Source organism: Oncorhynchus kisutch, linkage group LG1 (genome assembly GCF_002021735.2).
Source record: "Oncorhynchus kisutch isolate 150728-3 linkage group LG1, Okis_V2, whole genome shotgun sequence".
Lineage (NCBI taxonomy): Eukaryota > Metazoa > Chordata > Actinopteri > Salmoniformes > Salmonidae > Oncorhynchus > Oncorhynchus kisutch.
In genome coordinates, this window is record NC_034174.2 from 65,681,168 (window position 1) to 65,705,186 (window position 24,019).

The 24,019-nt window shown below is 45.1% G+C and overlaps 1 protein-coding gene across 1 annotated transcript; it reads left to right on the forward strand.

The window, feature by feature from the left end:
* Positions 1–20,724, forward strand: LOC109889210 (insulin-like growth factor-binding protein 4). The gene is made up of 4 exons (XM_031830192.1): positions 1–1,061; positions 11,746–11,909; positions 12,485–12,610; positions 16,563–20,724. Exons 1-4 carry the CDS (start codon positions 701–703, stop codon positions 16,698–16,700), a joined length of 789 nt encoding a protein of 262 aa, XP_031686052.1. The 5' UTR covers positions 1–700; the 3' UTR covers positions 16,701–20,724.
* Positions 20,725–24,019: the final 3,295 nt, after the last annotated feature.

Sequence of the window (24,019 nt, forward strand, 5' to 3'; positions counted from 1 at the left end):
CCTCTCCCCCTGAAGAAGGAGGCGTGTCCATTGGCCAGCAGTATAAATTCCAAGAGGAACCACTCGTGTAGAGCCATTCTCAGGAGCAACCCATTGCCCTGCACCCCATATGGAAGACGAAATTGCTACTCGACTTGAAAAACTTGATGCCCCTTCCCTACACCTGGACATTGGCAAACCACAGACTTTTCTCTTTGCACTATAAGAGGCTTCATGGGCTCTGTGTGAATTCTACTTGAAGGGACAAAGACTCACCTAAATAGACCAGTGGACATTTGTTCTACTTCCCAACAAATAACCACTTTGTGCGACTCAAAGACGTAAAGACTTTCGTCGCATGGGAGAGCAAGGACTAGATATTTAGCATTCTTTGATCTACCTGCATTCTTTTTCTAACCTCCCAAACATCCTAGGGCTAGGAAATCGAGCCTAAGAAACGGCGAGGTAAAACAGCGGGGACATTGTGTTCCAACTCCTGCCAAAACCCCTGCCATCCGAAACACCAACCAGCGGGCAACATCAAAGACCAAACCCTCCAACCGCCTCCCTCCTCCTCCTCCTTACCCTCCAAAACTAAAGCAGAGACCAAACAGTTGTGGGTGAGAGAGCAGAGAAACAGAAGGAATACTAACAAACGAACTGCGGGAAAGTGCAAGAGAAATCGAGGGCAAAGATTTGAGATCACGCCTTCGGGACTGCCATGGTGCGAGGTCGCGGTGCGGCTATAGCGCCGCCCTGCTGGGGCCTGTGGGCAGTGGGTGCCCTTTCGCTGGCGACCCTGTGTCTGACGGAGGAGGCCATCCGCTGCCCCGTGTGCTCTGAGGAGCGGCTGGCCAGCTGCCAGCTGCCTGATGGCAGCTGCGAAGAGACGGTGAGGGAGGCGGGCTGCGGCTGCTGCCCCACCTGCGCCCTGGCCAAGGGGGTGCACTGCGGCGTCTACTCGCCCCGCTGCGGCACGGGGCTCCGCTGCTACCCACCGCGGAACGTGGAGAGGCCCCTCCACTCGCTCATGCATGGCCAGGGAGTGTGCAACGACGAGAGGGATGTGGAAGAGAACTCAGGTGAGACAATAGGGAAGGTGTGGGTTGCGGGATACCGGTATCTTTAACGATGGTCCACTGATGTGGCTGTATGTGCAGGTGGCATCACTGGTGGTCACCCTTTGTTAAAAATGGGTGATGCATTATGTTATCCCACCTTCTTTTCTTCAGTTGTGGTCCGACTCTCCATATTGTATTTTAGGCTACTGTGCGCAACACTCTTAGTGGCGCACTGGCACGCCTACCCAGAATTAGGACACCTCAACAATAGCCTCAGTCGTTTTCCAGGTTAGTACTGTATATAATATGATGTAACTGTAAATCAAGCCTGGTGGACTGGTTGGTATCTCTCACACACCCTCTCTTCCTCTCTCTCCCTCTCTCATGTTGGATCATAGCTGGTCCGGTTGGACCATAGGCACTTAAGAGGGCCAGGGTGCCGGGGCTGGGCCAGAGTGTTCTCTCTCTGCTCCCTGCTCTTACCTGAGCTGGGGAGGGTGTGGCAATGTGCTGCTTGTTTGCTCTAATCTCCGCTAAGCCTCGGCCCAGAGCACACACACCAGCTCTTCACGCATGGCCTGACCCGAGAGCAGACAGTCCCCCCCGCTGTTTTGCGCCCGGCCGTACACAGTAAAAGGACACCTTCTGCCTTAGACAGAGCAGAAAAGCTATCGGTCAGAGAGAGAAGCACTGTGGGGATAGTATGGCTGGCCGTGTGTGTGTATGGAAATATCAAATCAAATGTCATTTGTCACATGCGCAGAATACAACAGGTGTAGACCCTACAGTAAAATGGTTATTTACAAGCCCTAACCAACAATGCAGTTTAAAAAAAGTAACAAATAATTAGGCCATATACAAGGGGTACAGGTACAGACAGAGTCAGTGTGCGCGGGCTCCGGTTAGTCGAGGTACATGCAGGTGGAGTTATTAAAGTGACTATGCATAGATAATAACAGAGAGTAGCAGTAGTGTAAAAGGGGGGGCAAAGCAAATAGTCCGGGTAGCCATTTGATTAGATGTTCAGGAGTCTTATGGCTTGGGGGTAGAAGCTTTTTAGAAGCTTCTTGGACCTAGACTTGGTGCTCCAGTACAGCTTGCAATCCTAGTCATAGAACAGTCTATGTCTAGGGTGGCTGGAGTCTTTGACAATTTTTAGGGCCTTCCTCTAACACCGCCTGGTATAGAGATCTGGATGTCAGGAAGCTTGGCCACAGTGTTGTATTGGTCCGTACGCACTACCCTCTGTAGTGCCTTGCGGTCGGAGGCCAAGCAGTTGCCGTACCAGGCAGTGATGCAACCATGTTCTCAATGATGCAGCTGTAGAACCTTTTGAGGATCTGAGGACCCATGCCAAATATTTTCAGTTTCCTGAGGGTAAATAGGTTTTGTTGTGTCCTCTTGATGACTGTCTTGGTGTGCTTGGACCATGTTAGTTTGTTGGTGATGTGGACACCAAGGAACTTGAAGCTCTCAACCTGCTCCACCATAGCCCCTTCGATGAGAATGGGGGTGTGCTCGGTCCTCCTTTTCCTGTAGTCCACAATCATCTCCTTTGTCTTGATCACGTTGAGGGAGAGGTTGTTGTCCTGTCACCACAAGGCCAGATCTCTGACCTCCTCCCTATAGGCTTTCTCGTCGGTGTCGGTGATCAGGCCTACCACTGTTGTGTCATCTGCAAACTTAATGATGGTGTTGGAGTCGTGCCTGGCCATGCAGTCATGAGTGAACAGGGAGTACAGCAGAGGACTGAGCATGCACCCCTGAGGGTCCCCCTCGTTGAGGATCAGCATGGCGGATGTGTTGTAACCTACCCTTACCATCTGGGGGCGGCCCGTCAGGAAGTTCAGGATCCAGTTGCAGAGGAAGGTGTTTAGTCCCAGGGTCCTTAGCTTAGTGATGAGCTTTGAGGGCACTATGGTGTTGAATACTGGGCTGTAGTCAATGAATAGCATTCTCATATAGGTGTACCTTTTGTCCAGGTGGGAAAGGGCAGTGTGGAGCGCAATAGAGATTGTAATGGTGTTGATGTGAGCCATGAAAAGCCTTTCAAAGCACTTCATGGCTACAGACGAGTGCTATGGGTCGGTAGTCATTTAGGCAGGTTACCTTAGTGTTCTTGGACGCAGGGACTATGGTGGTCTGCTTGAAACATGTTGGTATTACAGACTCAGACAGGGAGAGGTTGAAAATGTCAGTGAAGACACTTGCCAGTTGGTCAGCGCATGCTCTGAGTACACATCGTGGTAATCCGTCTGGCCCTGCGGCCTTGTGAATGTTGACCTGTTTAAAAGTCTTACTGGAGAGCGTGATCACATTTCCGTGCTCTGTGTGTGGGTTTGTATATGTATGCATGTGTTTTTGCGTGTGTGTTCAGTGTATGTGTGTGTGTGTGTGTGTGTGTGTGTGTGTGTGTGTGTGTGTGTGTGTGTGTGTGTGTGTGTGTGTGTGTGTGTGTGTGTAAGTACACTATATATACAAAAGTATGTCACCCCTTCAAATTAGTGGATTTGGCTATTTCAGCCACACCTGTTGATGACAGGTGTATAAAATCAAGCTCACAGCCATGCAATCTCCATAGACAAACATTAGCAGTAGAATGGCTTTACTGAAGAGCTCAGTGACTTTCAACAGGGCATGTCATAAGATGCCACATTTCCAACAAGTCAGTTCGTCAAATTCCTGGCCTGCTAGAGCTGCCCTGGTCAACTGTAAGTGCTGTTATTGTGAAGTGGGAATGTCTAGGAGCAACAACGGCTCAGCCGCGTTGTTGCACAAAGTGAGGTCCAGAGAGAAATTATTTGTTGAGATCGGTGTGTAAGAACTTGAATGGCCTGCACTGAGCCCTGACCTCAACCCCATTGACCACCTTTGGGATGAATTGGAACGCTGACTGCGAGCCAGGACTAATCGCCCAACATCAGTGCCCGACCTCACTAATGCTCTTGTGGCTGTATGGAAGCAAGTCCCTGCAGCAATGTTCCAACATCTAGTGGAAAGTCTTCCCAGAAGAATGGATGCTGTTATAGCAGCAAAGGGGGGACCAACTCCATATTAATGCCCATGATTTTGGAATGAGTTTTCAAACGAGCAGGTTTCCACATACTTGTGGTCGTGTAGTGTCTGTGTGAGTGTGAACTGAATGTGAATGTGTGAGAATGCATTATAAGTGTATTTGTATATATTTGTGAGTGCATGCATTTGTGTATTGATGTAGCTGCAGTATATGTGGGCGTATGCACCATATGTGTGAATGTATGTCCATCCCTGTGTGTATCCTGTTATCGATCTCAGCATGTTAATACATGGTCATGCGTGTGTGTGTTGTATTGCAGAGAACTGTATGTGCGTGCATGTGTGTGTGTGCGTGTGTGTGTGTGTGGGTGGGTGTGTGTGTTTAACAAGAGGATGTAATAAAAGCTGCCTGTCTGCCTGTATGAAATTACTCTGTAATGGAGTGCTGCCAGTCTCAGGCTATTAGAGCTCTCTGCAATCAGTAATTCATTCTCACTCTCTTCATGGCCCCATTCCTCCTCCTCTTCGCTGGCACTGCAAGATGTCTGACTGACTGACTCCTCTTTTACTGGAGATGTCTTGTTCATTTCCCTCTGCAGACATCTTGATACAACTCCTGTCTTTCCCCTCTCTCACGGTAGTCACATTCTTCTTCCTACTGCAGCAGCAGAGGTCTGGTTCCACTTTAACATCTAATACTGCATGGCTTATCTGCTATTCCTGTTCCATCATATTCTTCAGATTGCAGCAGATGATACTGTTCCTGCTTTTTAATTCTTCCTCTCTCCCCTTCCAAAGCAGGGGGAACTCGTAGGCCGTTTTCATGGTGGCGATTTCCATTATGCCCAAAAAGTTTAGTAGCGATCGTAAAAACGTACCGCGAACGAATCTATTCACTCGTTTGTTCCAGATCTCATCCACACCGATTGTTCCAACATCGCTTCTTCTACCAGCACCGCCGCTGCCGTGACCTCCAACGGGTATCGGTAATGAAGGTGAACTATCTCCCAGTTCCAAGCAGCACAGCAAGGCAAGACTTTGGACAGACTTGAACAGCCCTCAACTTCCAGGCTTCGTCTGACATGGCACTCTATTCTCAGGGCTCTGGTCAAAAGTAGTGCTCTGCTTTAGGGAGAATATGGTGCCATTTTGGATGCACTTCCAGAGACCCAAGTCTCCAGTCGTCTCCAGCACTACTGCATCAGTTTCCCCTGGGCCTGGTGACTTGCTGCTCCCCCCCCCCTGCCCTGGAGCGTTTCGTCCACCGTCCAGCTCTGCTGCATCAGTTTCCCCCTGGGCCTGGGTGACTGCTGCTCCTCTCCCACCCTGCCCTGGAGGCGCATCGATCCCACCGTCCAGCTCTGCTGCATTCAGTTTCCCCCTGGGCCTGGGTGGACTTGCTGCTTCCTCTCCCCCCCCTGCCCTGGAGCGGACATCGTCCCACGTCCGCTCTGCGGCATCAGTTTTCCACCTGGGCCTGGGTAGACTTGCTGCATCCTCTTCCCCCCCTGCCCCGGAGCGCATCGCCCACCGTTCAGCTCTGCTGCATCAGTTTTCCCCCTGGCCTGGGTGACTTTGCTGCTCCTCTCACCCCCTGCCCTGGAGCGCATCGCCACCGTCCAGCTCTGCTGCATCAGTTTCCCCCTGGGCCTGGGTGACTTGCTGCTCTCCTCCCCCCCCTGCCCTGGAGCGCATCGCCCACCGTCCAGCTCTGCTGCATCAGTTTCCCCCTGGGCCTGGGTGACTTGCTGCTCCTCTCCCCCCCTGCCCTGGAGCGCATCGTCCACCGTCCAGCTCTGCTGCATCAGTTTCCCCCTGGGCCTGGGTGACTTGCTGCTCCCTCCCCCCCCCTGCCCTGGGGCGCATCGTCCACCGTCCAGTTCTGCTGCATCAGTTTCCCCCTGGGCCTGGGTGACTTGCTGCTCCCCCCCCCCCCCTGCCCTGGAGCGCATCGTCCACCGTCCAGCTCTGCTGCATCAGTTTCCCCCTGGGCCTGGGTGACTTGCTGCTCCTTCCCCCCCCCCTGCCCTGGAGCGCATCGTCCACCGTCCAGTTCTGCTGCATCAGTTTCCCCCTGGGCCTGGGTGACTTGCTGCCCCCCCCCCTGCCCTGGAGCGCATCGTCCACCGTCCAGCTCTGCTGCTTCAGTTTCCCCCTGGGCCTGGGTGACTTGCTGCTCCTCTCCCCCCCCCCTGCCCTGGAGCGCATCGCCCACCGTCCAGCTCTGCTGCATCAGTTTCCCCCTGGGCCTGGGTGACTTGCTGCTCCCTCTCCCCCCCTGCCCCGGAGCGCATCGCCCACCGTCCAGCTCTGCTGCATCAGTTTCCCCCTGGGCCTGGGTGACTTGCTGCTCCTCTCCCCCCCTGCCCTGGAGCGCATCGCCCACCGTCCAGCTCTGCTGCATCAGTTTCCCCCCTGGGCCTGGGTGACTTGCTGCTCCTCTCCCCTCCTGCCCTGGAGCGCATCGCCCACCGTCCAGCTCTGCTGCATAAGTTTCCCCCTGGGCCTGGGTGACTTGCTGCTCCTCTCCCCCCCCCCCCCCCCCTGCCCTGGAGCGCATCGTCCACCGTCCAGTTCTGCCTGCATCAGTTTCCCCCTGGGCCTGGGTGACTTGCTGCTCCCCCCCCCCCCCCTGCCCTGGAGCGCATCGTCCACCGTCCAGCTCTGCTGCATCAGTTTCCCCCTGGCCTGGGTGACTGACTGACTTCCCCATCCCCACCATTGTGTTGTCTGTTTGAGGTGAGCAGCGCTGAAGCAGAAGTGGGCTAAAGTGTGAATGTTCAGCGGTTTGGGAGTTCTAGTAAACTCTCTCGACAAGATAGGGGGTGTCAGCGATTGATGAAATGCTAAATGGTGTCGAAATGTTTGGATGTTTTGTTCTCAGTGTTCTGGAATCCCACTATCCCAGTGTTGAGCTTTGGTTGACCCCCCCTGGGTCCTGTCCTGAAGGAAAGTACCCCCCCCCCCAACGTAGCCCTACTCAATAAGTCTTACATCAACACTTCGGTGCAGCGCCTTTGAAACCTCATGCGCCAGAGAGACAGGAAGAAAAGGGAAAGAGAGAGAGAGAGAGAACAGAGAGAGAGGAAGAGAGAAAAACCCAAGCCACAAGTATATGAGTTCCTTTGTGGCACATTTGCCGGGTTTATCCATTATTAAACCAAGGGGTACATCTCCTTGAGACGCTTCCCACACTGCCCCAGACCTAGCAACAGTGAACATGTCTGATAAAAATAGAATCGTTTTTTTTTTTTTTTTTTTAATGGAACAGATTCCTAAAGAAAAGGACACCGTAGGGGAAGGTGTATGACTGATCCTGAATTGACAGTAGGTGTACAGATGACTTGCTACCATCAAGCAGCAGTCCCAGAGACTGAGATGTTGCCTCATATCCCGATGAAACGGTCAATACTCAGAATATAACATTTTCATATGTTTGATCAATAAACATTTCCCAAAGCTAGCCTGCCATTTCCATGGACCGACGCACAGACCATTTAAATCTGAGGAATACATGTCCAGATTCAATCTACTGTGCGCATTCTGTTACTTTCCTTCAAGTTCAAAGCTACAGTATTTCGGAAACTCAATTTCCATAGCAACTGCAAGCACTGGAGTACATTCTGCATCTTATCATGTCCTGCAGGTCTAATGCAGCTCCTTAATAACTGATTCTTAGAAACGCTCTCTCAATCCTAATTATGAGGGCTTGGAATCCATTCCAGCATTCCGACTGGGTCTCCTTTGGTGTCATATTCAAATGCTTCACAAACCTTTTAAACTCGGACATGTAATAGTATTCACAAGCAGATACAGATGTCAAGGGAAATGTCATTACTGGAATGAGGTGTTGCGAATGCCGTTCACGCGGGTGGTAAGCTGAAAGGAGCCACATGTGTCTGATGCACAGTATGAATCTGCATTTTAGGCAGGCCCGATCAGTGGCACTTCTAGTCAGCCATCTGTTCTTGTCAACCATCCCACAACTCCTGTTCTTCTTACGATGTGAGGAAAACACTTGTCTGTGTGCTCACTGGAATGATGAAACTGATTCAATCATTTCTCAGTGTTGGGGAAACAAATTGCAGATGTCCCTGATGGCATGTTTAGGTCCTTATTATTTGCTTACTTTGGGTATTTATCCCATTTGTACAGCTGGGCTTTCTGCAGCAGAACTCAGTAAATGTGATTCGCTAATTGATCCCTCCATGGAACCATGGATTTAGGACCCCCTCCTGGTGTTGGAGCTGTGGAGACAGAGATACACAAACAAACCAACTGGCGGCTGAGTAAAAACACAGAGCGACGATGAGCTAGCTGGCCGTCAAATTCAAATACGCCTAATCCTCGGAGCCCAGTGAAATAAAAGTCCCTCGTAAACTGTGTGAGTTCATGTGTGAACGTATTAAACAGCAACCACTCCCATCACGCTTTGTTTGGAAACATCCCATGTAAACACTTAAATCACAAACATCTGGCTGGGGAACATCTGGCAGGGGAACATCTGGCAGGGGACTCAGCCCATGGTGCATTGTTTGAACAGTCGCTCATTAATTTTGAATTAAGCCTGTTGTCTGTATTTACGCGCGGTTTGCACACTAGAGACTCAAATATACTGCAATCAAAATGTGCTTAATCACTGCGAGCAGTGTTGCTATTGGCATGAGTCGTGTGTTGCTGTAATGTGTTATGTTGTATTTTGGTGCGTGATCCTGTTTTGTGGGATATTGTTACTGTACACGAGCAAAAACAACCCAAACCAACCAGTAATTATGGTTCAGTTCTTATTTCATGGATAATTCATTTTGGCCTACTTTTGTGGGGTACCTAACTCTATTTATGACTGCTCTATGGTTTAAGCAGAGAAGTAAAATGGACGTTTAAGAAAAAAAAGGGGAAGGGTAGTTGAGCACAACCCTTTTTATTGTAATAATGTCCACATGTATTATTTTACAGTATAGAAATATGCCACACAAAGCACTATGAGCTTAACTACCAATAAGCTTAAAATACACCCCAAAAAGTGGAGGGTAACACTTTCGTTAAACAGATTGTACACATTCTTGCTAATGCCAGCTTACATATAGAGCAAAGAGTTGACATAGGCTATGCAGTGGGAGACAACTTGTGTCAAACGTGCACTATCTACATTCAAGCGTGCCAAACGCCCACTGTCTCCTCACCCAGATTTCCACTGATGCAATGGCGGCTGACGATAAGCATCTCGCTAGCTGACATACTATAATGCTATATAGTGTAACAAAGTCCAGCCTACGGAGCCAGACATGTCCCCCAGGACAGTGTTGAGACTAGTACACATGCTCCATCCAGACTCCCAGTGACAGCTGCAACTGGAACAAGTGGAGTTCCATGCCACCCTCTGAACCTCTGTGGGCTGGGAGTGGGAACACACCACCAACATTCCCTAGCAAACACGTCACTGGAGGACGGTTAAGTCAGAGGAAATGACTGAAAAATGGTTTGCAACTCGGTCGGTTGTAGACTAGTCTGCACTAATTCAATGATATGACGGAAGATGACGATGGTTTGAGGGATCCTGCAGCTCTTGAACACACATTAACTTTAGGCGAACCTCCCGGGTTGACATGTTCATGGCCTTTGGTTTTTAAACGTTGTCAAAACAGAGGGAAATGTTAGAGCCTTCATCAGAACAGTCTTAAAATCGAGTCTTTCTTTATCTTGGCTATGCACCTGTGGCTGGGGTTGGATCCGAGTGCATACTGCACACTGTCCGTACTTGTGTTCTTCGTCATAACTCTTGACAAAGGAATCTAGCTGAAATGGTTTTGGCCCTGGGTTTTTTTTCTTCTGTTTGTTTAACATGATACTTTTTTTTATTAAAAGAAGATTATACTTGGATTTTTTTTCCTGGAGTACGTCCCACCCTTTCTATTCCTCATCACAGCAGCCTGCCTTGTGTCTTAGCCTGCCTGTGTTTGAAACTGAGATGTTGATACAATCCTCCTGAAACCACACAGTGAAGCAGCAGCTTCCTCCCCGGAGAACAGAGGTGGCAGCAAACAGGACATGGCACCCCTGACCCACTTTTAAATAACTTTGGGCTTGTATGAAATGGCACTCCAAAAGAGCATGGATTCGGCAAACCGCTAAATGGCAAAAGAGGGAAAGAACAACTTATGGGGAGACGGGAAAACAGCTGAAGTCGTACTGGGTCTGGAAAAAAGTGCCGATGAGTAAGGCCAACGGAAATATACAAACCCCCGGTCAGCAGAGCACAGCTTGTCAATCAACTTCAGAGCAACTCCCTCACCTCAACCTCACGTACAGAGGTGTGGTATAGAAATGTAAACCTCTCGTCTCATTACTAAAATATGACTAGAAAAGCTAATGGCAAAGCCCTTTACCCCAAGTCTGAAACAGACAAAGGTCACCTTACCTCATGAGTAGGCTTGTCTATCCGTTGTTCAATAGCAAAAATAACTTCACAACAAAACCTGTTGAAAGCTAATTGCTATTTAATCCTAATTACAGAGTGAATTACCTTGGAAAACGTGGAAAGGTCAGAGAGGGCAATGCAGAAGATCTGACTATGAGAGAAAGTAGGTTCCCAGAAGCAACTGGTATTACGCCACACTGACGTGAGACACCATTCGTGCTTTGATCTTTCCAGTGATCTGGCAGCAAAAGCTTAAGGCAGCACTTAAACCCAGGCTCTGGGTGCTATGGTTGCAGTGCCAAAAGGTCACAGGTCACAAGCAGAACAGCAAAGAACAGTTGGTGGGGGAAAACATTGTTTGGGTTTTACCAACCAACCCTGCAAAGGCCACAGGTGAACAGTCAAGCCAGAACAAAACAGATGTAAATCTCTCCACACTCCATACCTTTGCCCACCGGCACCTTTTGACACAGCAAAATACCCTCTTCCAATCTCCATCTGGCACAGTGAGGGTTTCTTTTGCTGTAGGGGAGGTGGAAGGGTGGAGGGGGGCAGTTTCCTTAGGAAACAGCTGGCTGCCTGCAGGCCCAAAGAACTGGAGGATTGTTGCAAGGTAAATGTGGCACAGGCCACAATGGGTAGGCAGGCAGTGAGGAGAGAGGGGGTGGTAATTTCAAATGCATCAATAGCTCTCCTTGGCAGAAGTGTGGTGCCAGTGGTTAAAGGAAGACCAAGAGAGCTGAAGTCCAAATTGAGATTACTGTACTTTACCCCCCTGAGTGGGAACATCACTGTTTGTCCTTGATGCTAAGCCCGGTTGTTAGCCTACAATTCCCCATTGTGTTTTCATCAAATCAAATGTTATTGGTCCCATACACATATTAATGGAAAGATAGCTCTGTGTCGGTATGACAACGTTTGCGTTGGGTCAGATCAGTAATATGCTGTAAATTTGGTACATTAAATTATACATTTTCATGCAATCAACAAATTGCGTAAAGCCTCTGAGAGGCAGTGTAATTTACAGAGAAGCCTGTCAAAAATGGCATGGTCTATTGTTTTAATTCTTGTGTTGTGACACGTCTGATTTGCGACTTTGTACGGGTTGGGATTGCGAGTCTTTCATGTGTTGTGTAGGTTGTAGCTCTAGAGGTTTCCCTTGTAAAAGAGGTCTCTTGACATTGATAGGACTTACTGGATAAATAAAGGTTTAAATAAAAAGTCTGTGACTTGTAGTGCTGTGACTCAATGGTAACTCTTGTGTCCCCACAGCGATGGACAGACAGGATGAGATCATCCCCGAGCACCCAAATAACAGTAACATCCGCTGCAGTCCCCAGGACAAACGCTGCATTCAGAAGACCCTGGCCCGCCACCCCGCCAAATCCACCAATCAGAGAAGCAATAACGCCAGGGAGGACCCAAAGGCTGCCCTGGTGAGCGCACCAACCACCGTTCACCTCCGTATAAGAAAAGATTACACATAAACATTACGTATAGGAAAACATTACATATGCACATTTAAAGTATTTGAGCAGGTGCTGGATGTAAAAAATAATGTCACCCCATAACCTTCAACTAGAGTCTAATGGAGTATAGTTACTAGACCGACACAGGTCTAACAGGTGTTTTCAATGACTATTTTACAGATCAAAATCCATGAGCTTAGCAGTTAAGTTACAAACGACATGTAACCTATTCGTTATTTGCAGCACTCAACATTTCATGGTCATGTCATGAAACGTAACCCAGGTGTTCACTGAAATCAACAACAAAGGGTAGTATAAAACTGTTTACCATTTCCAGATACCTACATGGACGTATATGACCATACATGGGCGTACATTTCCAAACATCTACATGGGCCGCACTAGCCTGAGTACCAGTCTGTTTAGCTAACGTTCCACTCCTTATTCTCCGTTTCATTTGCCAAATATTGGCATGACAGGAGTGGCAAGGAGCGGAATGATAGCTGAACAGATTTACAACTAATTCCACTGGTCGTCCTCAGGCTCCATGTCGTGCTGAGCTGCAGAGAGCGCTGGACCGACTGGTGTCTAACACTCGCACTCACGAGGATCTCTACAGCATCCCCATACCCAACTGTGACAAGAACGGAGACTTCCATGCCAAGCAGGTTTGTCGACTGACAAGTAGTCATTATCCCACTGTTATCTATATTATGCACTATTCAGGAAGTACTCCTTGACATACTCCAAAACGGTACCTTATTTATTCCTTATATAGTGCACTACTTTTAACCAGAGCCATATTGAGCACTACCAAAAAAGTAGACCACTATAAGGAATATCGTGCCATTTTGGATGCAGACATTTATCCAGGTAGTCTGTGGAGAAGGTCTTTAGCAAGCGAGATCCGATCACCTATCATTCACTCAGTCTGGCATCAGACAGGCACATACGAACACACTACGCAAACAATCCCCTCTAACTTCGTCACTGCTCTATTAGCCAAAACACAACATGTCTGTGTAACAGCATTGTTTTACGTGAGCATTTTCTCCTGCCAAGACTCTACATCTACAGACAAGCAGTGATTTATCAAAGAAAATCCAAGCTGAACTGTCTACATACAACACAGTGGTTAACCTGAAATGGTTGACAGTAATCGCTTCATTGCTGGGATAGATGTCATTAGCTTTTCGAAGCAATTATTTCTTGTTATGTCTGAAATGGGCGACTTTGTAGATAAGACCGGGACGAATCTGAGAACACGGAGCTAGATATGGCTCGTTGCTTTGTGGAGCTGAATACGTTACGAAGCAACAGGCGTAGCAGAGTCAGTCAGTGGTAAAAGTCTTACTCTGCCAAGGGCATCAGAGTCTGGGGTCAGGCTTGATTGTGTAACACAGTTAAAGTACCCTTGTCTGCTCGGTATAGTGTGTAAAAGGCATCTGTTTACTGTTTATCTATAATTGCATTGTGGTAGAGCTTTTACGGCACCCCTTGTGAGCATAACTAAGGTTATGAGAGGTCATCAGGCATCTTTTCATTGCACAGGAGGAATCTCAATAGGAAAGTTGAGCCAAGCTGATGGGGTGTTTCAAAACCACCCAAGGTTATGTACAGAAATGTATCTCTCAGTGGTTATGATTCATACAACTTTGAGTTTCTATTCAATTGCTTCATATTCACACTGGTGAGAATGAGAGGCTTGAGAGAAAGTTATTCACTAAGGGAACAATGTCAAATATCACAGTGGTTTGATTTTTAAAGGTACCTCAGGTTTGAAATGTAAGGTACCTTAAAGATGGAATCCGCAGTAGGGGGTAAACATTGCCACTGGCCGCCCTACCACCGTTGTTATTGTTTTGGTTTCCGAGCTGAGGAGAGTCGTGCAGCATGGTGAAAAAAAATGATTGCAGTACATATTGCTCTCTTCTATCGTGCGTGCAATGATGTCCGAGGATGACAAAAAGTGTTTGGTGTTTGCAGTAACTTCTTTGTTGTTGTAATATCACAAACGGACGTGGCTGTTTTCACCATGAAGTAATCCAGCTTTAAGGGACCTAAGTGCTATTAAGAAACTGCAATACCTTATGTCAGAGTTCCTGTGGTTTTCTGAGCCAAACATATATATTTAGCTTTTGGACATAAAAATACTATAGAATGCATACATAGAGAGGCATATGTGATCGTATCATAATGTAATCAAGGTTTGAAATGATTCTGTTTTTGTCAAATAGTATATCTGTTTGAGATTCTTGCGGCCAATTTGCAGTGTACAAAATATTTATAACTATTTTCCAGCCTCTGACGATCCTTTCAAATAAAAATCGGCCCACGGCTGAATGTATTTAGGCACCATACCTGATGCCATTTATCTGTATCATATGCTTATCATGCAATAAGTGCCATTTGGCTTGTGACTGATACCTGTCTGGTTTCTCATGTCTAACAGGTGTTTTCAATTACTATTTTACAGATCAAAATCCATGAGCTTAGCAGTTAAGTTACAAACGACATGTAACCTATTCGTTATTTGAAGCCATCAACATTTAATGGTCATCTCATGAAACGTAACCCAGGTGTTCACTGAAATCAACAACAAAGGGTAGTATTAAACTGTTTACCATTTCCAGATACCTACATGGACGTATATGACCATACATGGGCGTACCTTTCCAAACATCTAAAGTTGAAGTCGGAAGTTTACATACAACTTAGGTTGGAGTCATTAAAACTCGTTATTCAACCACTCCACAAATTTCTTGTTAACAAACTATAGTTTTGGCAAGTCGGTTAGGACATCTACTTTGTGCATGACAAGTAATTTTTCCAACAATTGTTTACAGACAGTTTATTTCACTTATAATTCACTGTATCACAATTCCAGAAGGTCAGAAGTTTACAAACACCAAGTTTACTGTGCCTTTAAACAGCATGGAAAATTCCAGACATTGATGTCATGGCTTTAGAAGCTTCTGATAAGGCAATTGACATAATTTGATTCAATTGGAGGTGTACCTGTGGATGTATTTCAAGACCTACCTTCAAACTCAGTGCCTCTTTGCTTGACATCATGGGAAAATCAAAAGAAATCAGCCAAGACCTCAGAAAAACATTTGTAGACCTCCACAAGTCTGGTTCATCCATGGGAGCATCCATGGGGGGATGGGGGGATGAATGTGGGGGGATGAATGTGGTACCTGAAGGTACCACATTTATCTGTACAAACAAGTAGAAACACCATGGGACCACGCAGCCATCATGCCGCTCAGAAAGGAGACACGTTCTGTCTTCTAGAGATGGTGCGAAAAGTGCATATCAATCCCAGAACAACAGCAAAGGACCTTGTGAAGATGCTGTAGGAAACAGGTACAAAAGTATCTATATCCACAGTAAAACGAGTTCTATAACGACATAACCTGAAAGGCCGCTCAGCAAGGAAGAAACCACTGAGAAATGTCCTCTGGTCTGATGAAACAAAAATTTAACTTTTTGGCCATATTCTATCCTTATGTTTGGAGGAAAAAGGGGGAGGCTTGTAAGCCAAAGAACACCATCCCAACCGTGAAGCACGGGGGTGGCAGCATCATGTTGTGGGTGTGCTTTGCTGCAGGAGGGACTGGTGCACCTCACAAAGTAGATGCCATCCTGAATGAGGAAAATTATGTGGATATATTGAAGCAACATCTCAAGACATCAGTCAGGAAGTTAAAGCTTGGTCGCAAATGAGTCTTCCAATTGGACAATGACCCCAAGCATTCTTCCAAAGTTGTGGCAAAATGGCTTAAGGATAACAAAGTCAAGGTATTGGAGTGGCCATCACAAAGCCCTGACCTCAATCCCATAGAAAATGAGTGGGCAGAACTGAAAAAGTGTGTGCGAGCAAGAAGGCCTACAAACCTGAAGCTTGTGGAAGGCTTCCTGAAACGTTTGACCCAAGTAAAACTATTTAAAGGCAATGCTACCAAATACTAATTGAGTGTATGTAAACTTATGACCCACTGGGAATGTGATGAAAGAAATAAAAGCTGAAATAAATAATTCTCTACTATTATTCTGACATTTCACATTTTTTAAATAAAGAGGTGATCCTAACTGTCCTAAGACACCTAAGAATTTTTAGTAGGATTAAATGTCAGGAATTGTGAAAAACTGAGTTTAAATGTATTTGTGTATGTAAACTTCTGACTTCAACTGTACATGGGCCAAACTAGCCTGGGTACCAGTTTGTTTAGCTAACGTTCCACTCCTTGCCAAAGATTAGCATGACAGGAGTGGCAAGGAGCGGAATGATCGCTGAACAGATTTACAACTAATTTCACTGGTCTTCCTCAAGCTCCATGTTGTGCTGAATTTTTCAGCGACAAAAATATATATTTCGTTGTTGGACATAAAATACTATAGAATCACCAGGAAATCAGCTCAAAATGATTCAATTTAGGAAATCTGTTCCCAAGTATTCCCATGCATGCATAGAAAGGCGTATGTGATCGTATCACAATGTAATCAAGGTTTGAAATTATTCTGTTTTTGTCAAATAGTGAACTAGTATGAACTAAATATGAACTAGTATATCATTTGGCTTGTGACTGATACCTGTCTTGTTTCCTGTGTCTACAGTGCCAGCCAGCACGTGACGGGCAGCGGGGAAAGTGCTGGTGTGTAGACCAGAAGACGGGCATGAGGCTGCCGGGGCCCCTGGAGCTGCGGGGGGAACTGGACTGCCACCAGCTAATGACTGCAACCATGAGAGAGTGAGGAGGGGACCGGCAGGGCCCCTGGGGGGCCAGGGCTAGGGCTTAGGGCCAGCCAAATTCTACTGGTGCTGTTTAGTTACAACTATGGAAGGAAAGGACTTAACCCTAAAGCCCCACTTCACGTGAGGCTAACGGTACTTGCTTGACATGAAAAAGATAAAAAGGAAACCATAGAATTTTGTTATTTTATTATTGTTTGTTTCCGTGTGTGAGTGTATGTCTGTATGCATCTTTTTGAGCACATGTGTGTATTTTACGATTCTGTGAAGTTGGGAAGATGCTCTTGCTTTAAATAACAGGTGGCAAACAACAGGCCCTCAAATAAAAGTGTTGTAATCATTCTTCTCAAAACAGGACGTTGGTTTTGTATAGTTCAGTTGAACTCTGATTTCCATCTCTTAGCATCTTTTAAAAAAAAAACATAAAACCTTTTCGCATGAGTTAAGTGTCCTAACATGGCTCAACATCGACCATTCAGCAGCAGCTGTAGAAAATTATGAATATTGGGAGTGTGTGTGAGAGAGAGAGAGAATTACCAATTGATGATAAGCCGCAGCTTTTCACAACATTTGGAGACCTAGTGAAAAGAGAGATTACTTTTGAAAGAATAAACTGTACCTCTGAGAGGAGCCCAGAATAGATGTGCTTTACCGCTACCCCCCCCCCCCCCCTCCCCCCTTCGTTCCCTCCTCTCCGCTTCCCCCCATTCTCTTTGACTGGGAGCTCTCTCTCTCTGGCTTATTTGTCCAGGGGGACTGGCATCATAGCTGGGCTCGGGACTCTGTACACTGCTGATAGGATAATCTTGTTTCTCCAGCTGGGGCTAAAGTGCTAAGACGCCAGTGCTGCTGCTCTCATGTTTGTATGAATATGCTTCTATATACAGGATTTCTTTCCAACCAAGAGACTGCTTGTTGGCAGTATTGTGTAGTTTATAGTGGTGCTATACACTCATTGTGCCAAAAATGTTTTTTCTTCTTCCCCCTGTGCTTTTTGAGGGGGATTGTTTCTTCAGAAGGAGACAGAGATACAAACTCCCAGATGAGGGGGACAATCTTAGAATAGCCTAAATGTGTGACTGACCACAAATACTGTCTAGCTGTCACACAAATATCTCCAAGTTTTTATACTACATTGATGAAATAAAACATACAACTAAATACACAGATATCAGTGGGAGCATTACTATAGTTAACCGCCTGACTGTTTCATGGACTAATGTAGTGACTTTGCATGATTGTAGCATGTGTGGCTAGTGAAAACTCCTTAAGAGAAGAGGACTTAATGACTGCATGATGAAAAAACACACTCTAGACATCCTTTGTAATTGCTAGCTAGTTGAAATGTTTGGAGAAACATCAGATGTCTATATAATAACATTAGAAACCTCACAGAGAGATAGCATCATGGTCATACATGGACTCCCTCCAGTATAAATAAGTGAACACCCTTGACTTTTACTCTGGCAGAGCCAGTTATCAGGTTTGACATCATCGATGAAGCAGTATATGAGCAAAGGAATCATTGATTTGTATTATTATGTTGACAAACTTACTGGTGCATCATACTTTACATACCTTCCACATATACTACGTGGACAAGACTGTTAACATCCCTACAGCGATTTGATTGTACTGTATTGCAAATGGGTGGAAAAGATCATGATTGGTTCCCTCGGAATATGATCTATGATGTGATTGGTTGATTGACGGACTCAGGCTAAACCTGTGGACCACAGGGAGTACAGCAGAGAAGACGACCCTTGAATACAGGACAGTCTGATCAGTGAGTTCAGTGAGGTCGGTCGTTTGTCATTTCTAGAAACGGATGGTGCACTTAATCCTCCCCTGAGAGAGTTGGGTTACTAATTGACTCCAGGAAGGATTCATCTCGCCTGGACATTCATTATTGGTGTTAACAGTACACTGGCACAGTTAGCTTCATGTAGAGGCGAGGGGACAGTGCCGAGGGGGTAAACCAGACGGACGTGGGCAGCAGTTGTCCTGATTCCTCTTTCAAGAACTGAAAGAAGAGTGCAGAACAGGTTGTCTGAAAACTGACTCCTACAAATGATAGGATGCTCTTTTTGTCAGCAGAGATGTGAGTAGATAGACTAGAGGGAGAGGGAATAGAGACCGTGTGAGTGATAGAGCGCTAGAGAGTCCAAGCTACATTGGGATTGCACTGATTTGCTCTCACAAAGCCACATTGTGTCTGTAAGGCACACAACTTTTACCATTCACTCTTTCTCTCACATACCCCTCTGGTTTGACAGAGGAGCCTAGAAGTCATTCAAGGCCTTTCCTCTGGCTGTTATCCAGAGCAGCAGAACACATACTGTAGCAAGTCCAGCTAAGCCCAACATAGCAACGCCCTTCATCATGGTTGTGCTGTCATTGCTACCTACCATGGGTAGTAAATGTTGGGACAGAAACATCTTATTTCATTAGGCAACATTGAACATTAACACCTCCCAGCCTGGGGACAAAGTAGATAGAAAACTGTATTACATTGCCATTCAGAATCACAATATCAAAGACATTTGGGTCGATGTGTGACATGACCTGACATGAGCCGGGCCAAAGACAATTATTGCGGACTTAGCCAACTGTACTGTATCTGTAACTTGCTTCCTTGTAAAAAAATATATATATATATAATAAAAAAAACTGCCAAAGTTATCCAAAGGATCTATGGGATATTGTATGTTAATACTGTTGTAGTTTACCTAGCAGTCCCTCAATCAATGACTTATCTTCTGAACTTATTACTAACCTGTAGACATTTACTTAACCTACATATGGTCAACTTTGACCAAAACTGTGACCAAACAAACAAACATCCCCGGTGGACTGGTTGAACCGACATCCAGTTTTGCCTGCTTCTGGGTCATTAACCTTGAAACGGAGCCTCTTGATGGTCACTAATAGTTCATATTAGCTTTTTCTCCAATAGACAAGTCCCTAAAGGGTATTTTTGGCTCTCTGAGGCTATTCAATGACGGTATGCTCTTACTTTCCGCCACATTCCACCATGACATCCACTATTCCCCTAGACTACATAAGAGCAGTTCCACCCCAGCAGCCCCCAATGAAAAGTCCATCTTCAAAAAGCTGGTCATATTTTAATTGTCATTGTAAAAATTCCTTGTTCTTAACCGTTATCACACATAATTTCAACAAAGCTACTGATGTCATTCCCAACTAGAAAGACATAGGAAATGGTATTAAGGAAGGAGGATATACTGTAGCTGATGAGTTGATTGTATTCCAAACACAATGAAGTGACATGAACAATGAAAGGCATCCCCAAAGATGTTATGAGCGAAGGTATTTTGAGGCATGAAAGCCCAAAAACTATAGGAGTGCTTTGTGTACATTACATTGTATTCCCTTGTCATGTACTGAAGAACACTATACATACGTCTAAGGCCTTATCTTTACAAACGTCTAAGGCCTTATCTTTACAAGCAGGCTGTCATTGTAAATAAGAATTTGTTCTTAACTGACTTGCCTAGTTAAATAAAGGTTTAAAAAGTCACATGGGTCATACAGTAGAACATTCCATTTCTGTGCTACTGTAGATATTATCTCTAGGTAAAATAGTGCTATGTTTCAAGTCAATGGTCCTGGTTTTCCTTTTGGATCCAAGACCTTCGGTGTTTAATTTACATTAAACTGTGTATACTTACACTATATTACTTGATCTCTATCTTATGCTCTACTGTCTTTGTATTTCTGAGGGATATTCCTGTTTGCCTTGGACTTTACCTGTTAATTCTACTGTAAAAAGATTCAAAGTAACTTTTGCATGTGTAGCCTAGCTATATACTGGGTTTAAACATGTCAAGATCTTGTATGTGTGGTCTAGAACAGGGCCATGCTTTACAAACATTGAAGAACACGCAGCAAGAATTTGTGCTTTGTTATGGAATAATAATTTGGTTATTAGTAAAATGTTTACTCTATGAGAGAATTGTATACATTGTATTAGATCGAATGAAATCATAAACGTGTAGCATCTGATCTCTCGCCTGATTCTTTTCCTCTCTAAACGGCTGCATGGCATATCAAATATTCCACCACACAGGAGATACTGAGGTGGCAGGTAGCCTAGTGGTTAGAGCGTTGGACTAGTAACTGAAAGGTTGGAAGCTCAAATCCCCAAGCTGACAAGGTAAAAATCTGTTGTTCTAAACCTGAACAAGGCAGTTAACCCACTGTTCCTAGGCCATCATTGAAAATAAGAATTTGTTCTTAACTGACTTGCCTAGTTAAATAAAATACTGAGTTCAGGGAAAGTGCATACTGTGTTAAGTGTAGGCCATACATTGCACAAGAACTGAGGGTGTACTTCTAAACGGGTTGTTTCTATCATTATGTCTGGACCATCAAAGGCTAAGAAAAACATAATCTCATTACTGTTTTCCAGGTCCACCACACAATCATAGCTCCAGGTCAACCAACCGAGTCAGAAAGGCTGAAGTTTCTGTCAACTGAAAATCCCAAGAATGTATTTTGCCGGATGTAACTTTTGAAGACTTGTTAACAGAAATATATTTTCTAACTCCACTTAAATATACACGTCGTTAACAGTAACACTCAAGGCATGTCCAACGAATACCTTAGGAATGGTACAGCATAATAGTGTGACTGCCACCGCTTCTAAAAATACCTGCATGGTCCACCACCAGAGTCAACTTTCAAGGCTGCTTAGTTCCACTGCCTGAGACTATTGGTGAGCCCTACAGGCGTAAGAAGAACTGAGCCTGAATCAGAATACCCCAGAACTTTCAGAAAAAAATCATGTGCCTAATCCAAAAATGGGAAGTCAATAGGGATTTATGTGGAATCCTCTGCTTGATTTAAAATGGGATTGGACTTTCCCAGCTTGCAGGCATCCAGAATCCCAGGACTGTGCCAAGGAGGCCTGGGGGTGTGTCAGTTAAGCCCTTACATCTGGCATTTAATCTAGGGGTCATCCATCTCTGCACACTTCTCCCCAGTACATGAACAATAGGCTATATGAAATACTTACGAAATATAATGGAGTACTGCATAACAGGTGCCACACATCAAGTAAGTGATGCAGTGATGGAGGTCAACGTACGCAACCTGGCCTATCCATAGATATCGAACAGTACTATCTAAATAACTGTCGCAGAGAAAATGACGTTTTTTTCTGTATTCAAGGTATTTGAACTGTATTCAAGGTCGTGTTGGAAGACAATACAAATAGAGGGTCACACCATGATCAATTGCCTGACAAATCAAACAACAAGTGGATTATGGCGGAGCCATGAAGAAAAAATGACAAATTTCAATCCAGGTCAGAAGAGGCTTAATGTGTTATTATAAAGATGGCAACAAGCAAATAAAGCATTACTGTTGACATTGTACAGATTGCAAAGAATGTGAGCAAGAATGCAAAGTATTTGAGTTCTAACAATCAGTGACGATTTTAGCATGTAAATCTTGGTGGGGCAAAAAACAAAATGAAACAGTGGGATGCATACCATGAAAGCCACTACACAACACAACAGTAAACAATACATGAATTGCACTATAACGGTGACAAACGGTGCCCACAAACTGTTAAGGCCTACATAAAGCTGTCCCAACAGCAGTCCCAACATTTTACCACTGCTCCACCTGGCTATCAGCGGAGGCTTTGCTGGCAGAGAAACAGTTAATTCAGCCTCATTTACTGCCTTTAAAAAAACATAACTGATATGGCTGACCTGCTAAAAACAAATGTGTTTCCTAATGACAATTGATATGTACAAACTATGGAATAAGGTGACGACAAGCAGATAAGAGGCAATCTGTAATTTCGATAATGACATTAATGAGCGAGCTAGGATGGACGTAATCAATATAACTATTTGTTTAGCACTTTTGAAATGTACAGCGACCGAATTCAGAACATGGGCCATTCTTACAGTGTTCTCCCTGTACACCAAGTCAGAACCGTAGGATAAATAAAGGGAGCATATGAGCAGACAATGGAAGCTCTTACAAAATTTGATGATTACATTTCTCTAAAACAGGTTATGGACTACATGTGCACCACCAAGTCAGAACAGTAGGCAAAATGAAGAGGGGTAAATAGACAAAATTATAGGCTGAGGCACATGGGCTACTAACAGCTTACTACACAACATACACTTAGTATTACTTTCTTAGCTACAGTATATATACAGTTGAAGTCAGAAGTTTTCAGACACCTTAGCCAAATACATTTAAACTCAGTTTTTCACAATACCTGACATTTAATCCTACTAAAAATTCCCTGTCTTAGGTCAGTTAGGATCACCACTTTATTTTAAGAAAGTGAAATGTCAGAATAATACTAGAGAGAATAATTTATTTCAGCTTTTATTTCTTTCATCACATTCCCAGTGGGTCATAAGTTTACATACACTCAATTAGCATTTGGTAGCATTGCCTTTAAATTGTTTAACTTGGGTTAAACATTTTGGGTAGCCTCCCACAAGCTTTCCTCAATAATTTGGGTGTATTTTGGCCCATTCCTCCTGACAGAGCTGATGTAACTGAGTCAGGTTTGTAGGCCTCCTTGCTTGCACACGCTTTTTCAGTTCTGCCTACAAATGTTCTATAGGATTGAGGTCAGGGCTTTGTGATGGCCACTCCAATACCTTGACTTTGTTATCCTTAAGCCATTTTGCCACAACTTTGGAAGTATGCTTGGGGTCATTGTCCATTTGAAAGACCCATCTGCGACCAAGCTTTAACTTCCTGACTGATGTCTTGAGATGTTGCTTCAATATATCCACATAATTTTCCTACCTCATGATGTCATCTATTTTGTGAAGTGCACCAGTCCCTCCTGCAGCAAAGCACTCCCACAACATGATGCTGCCACCCCCTGTGCTTCACGTTTGGGATGGTGTTCTTCGGCTTGCAAGCATCCCCCTTTATCCACCAAACATAACGATGGTCATTATGGCCAAACTATTTTTGTTTCATCAGACCAGAGGACATTTCTCCAAAAACGTACGATCTTTGTCCCCATGTGCAGTTGCAAACTGTAGTCTGCCTTTTTTATGGCGGTTTTGGAGCAGTGGTTTCTTCCTTGCTGAGTGGCCTTTCAGATTATGTCGTTATAGGACTCGTTTTACTGTAGATATAGATACTTTTGTACCTGTTTCCTCCAGCATCTTCACAAAGCTTTGCTGTTGTTCTGGTATTGATTTGCACTTCTCGCACCAAAGTACGTTCATCTCTAGAAGACAGAACGCTTCTCCTTCAGTGTGACGGCTGCGTGGTCCCATGGTGTTTATACTTGCGTACTATTGTT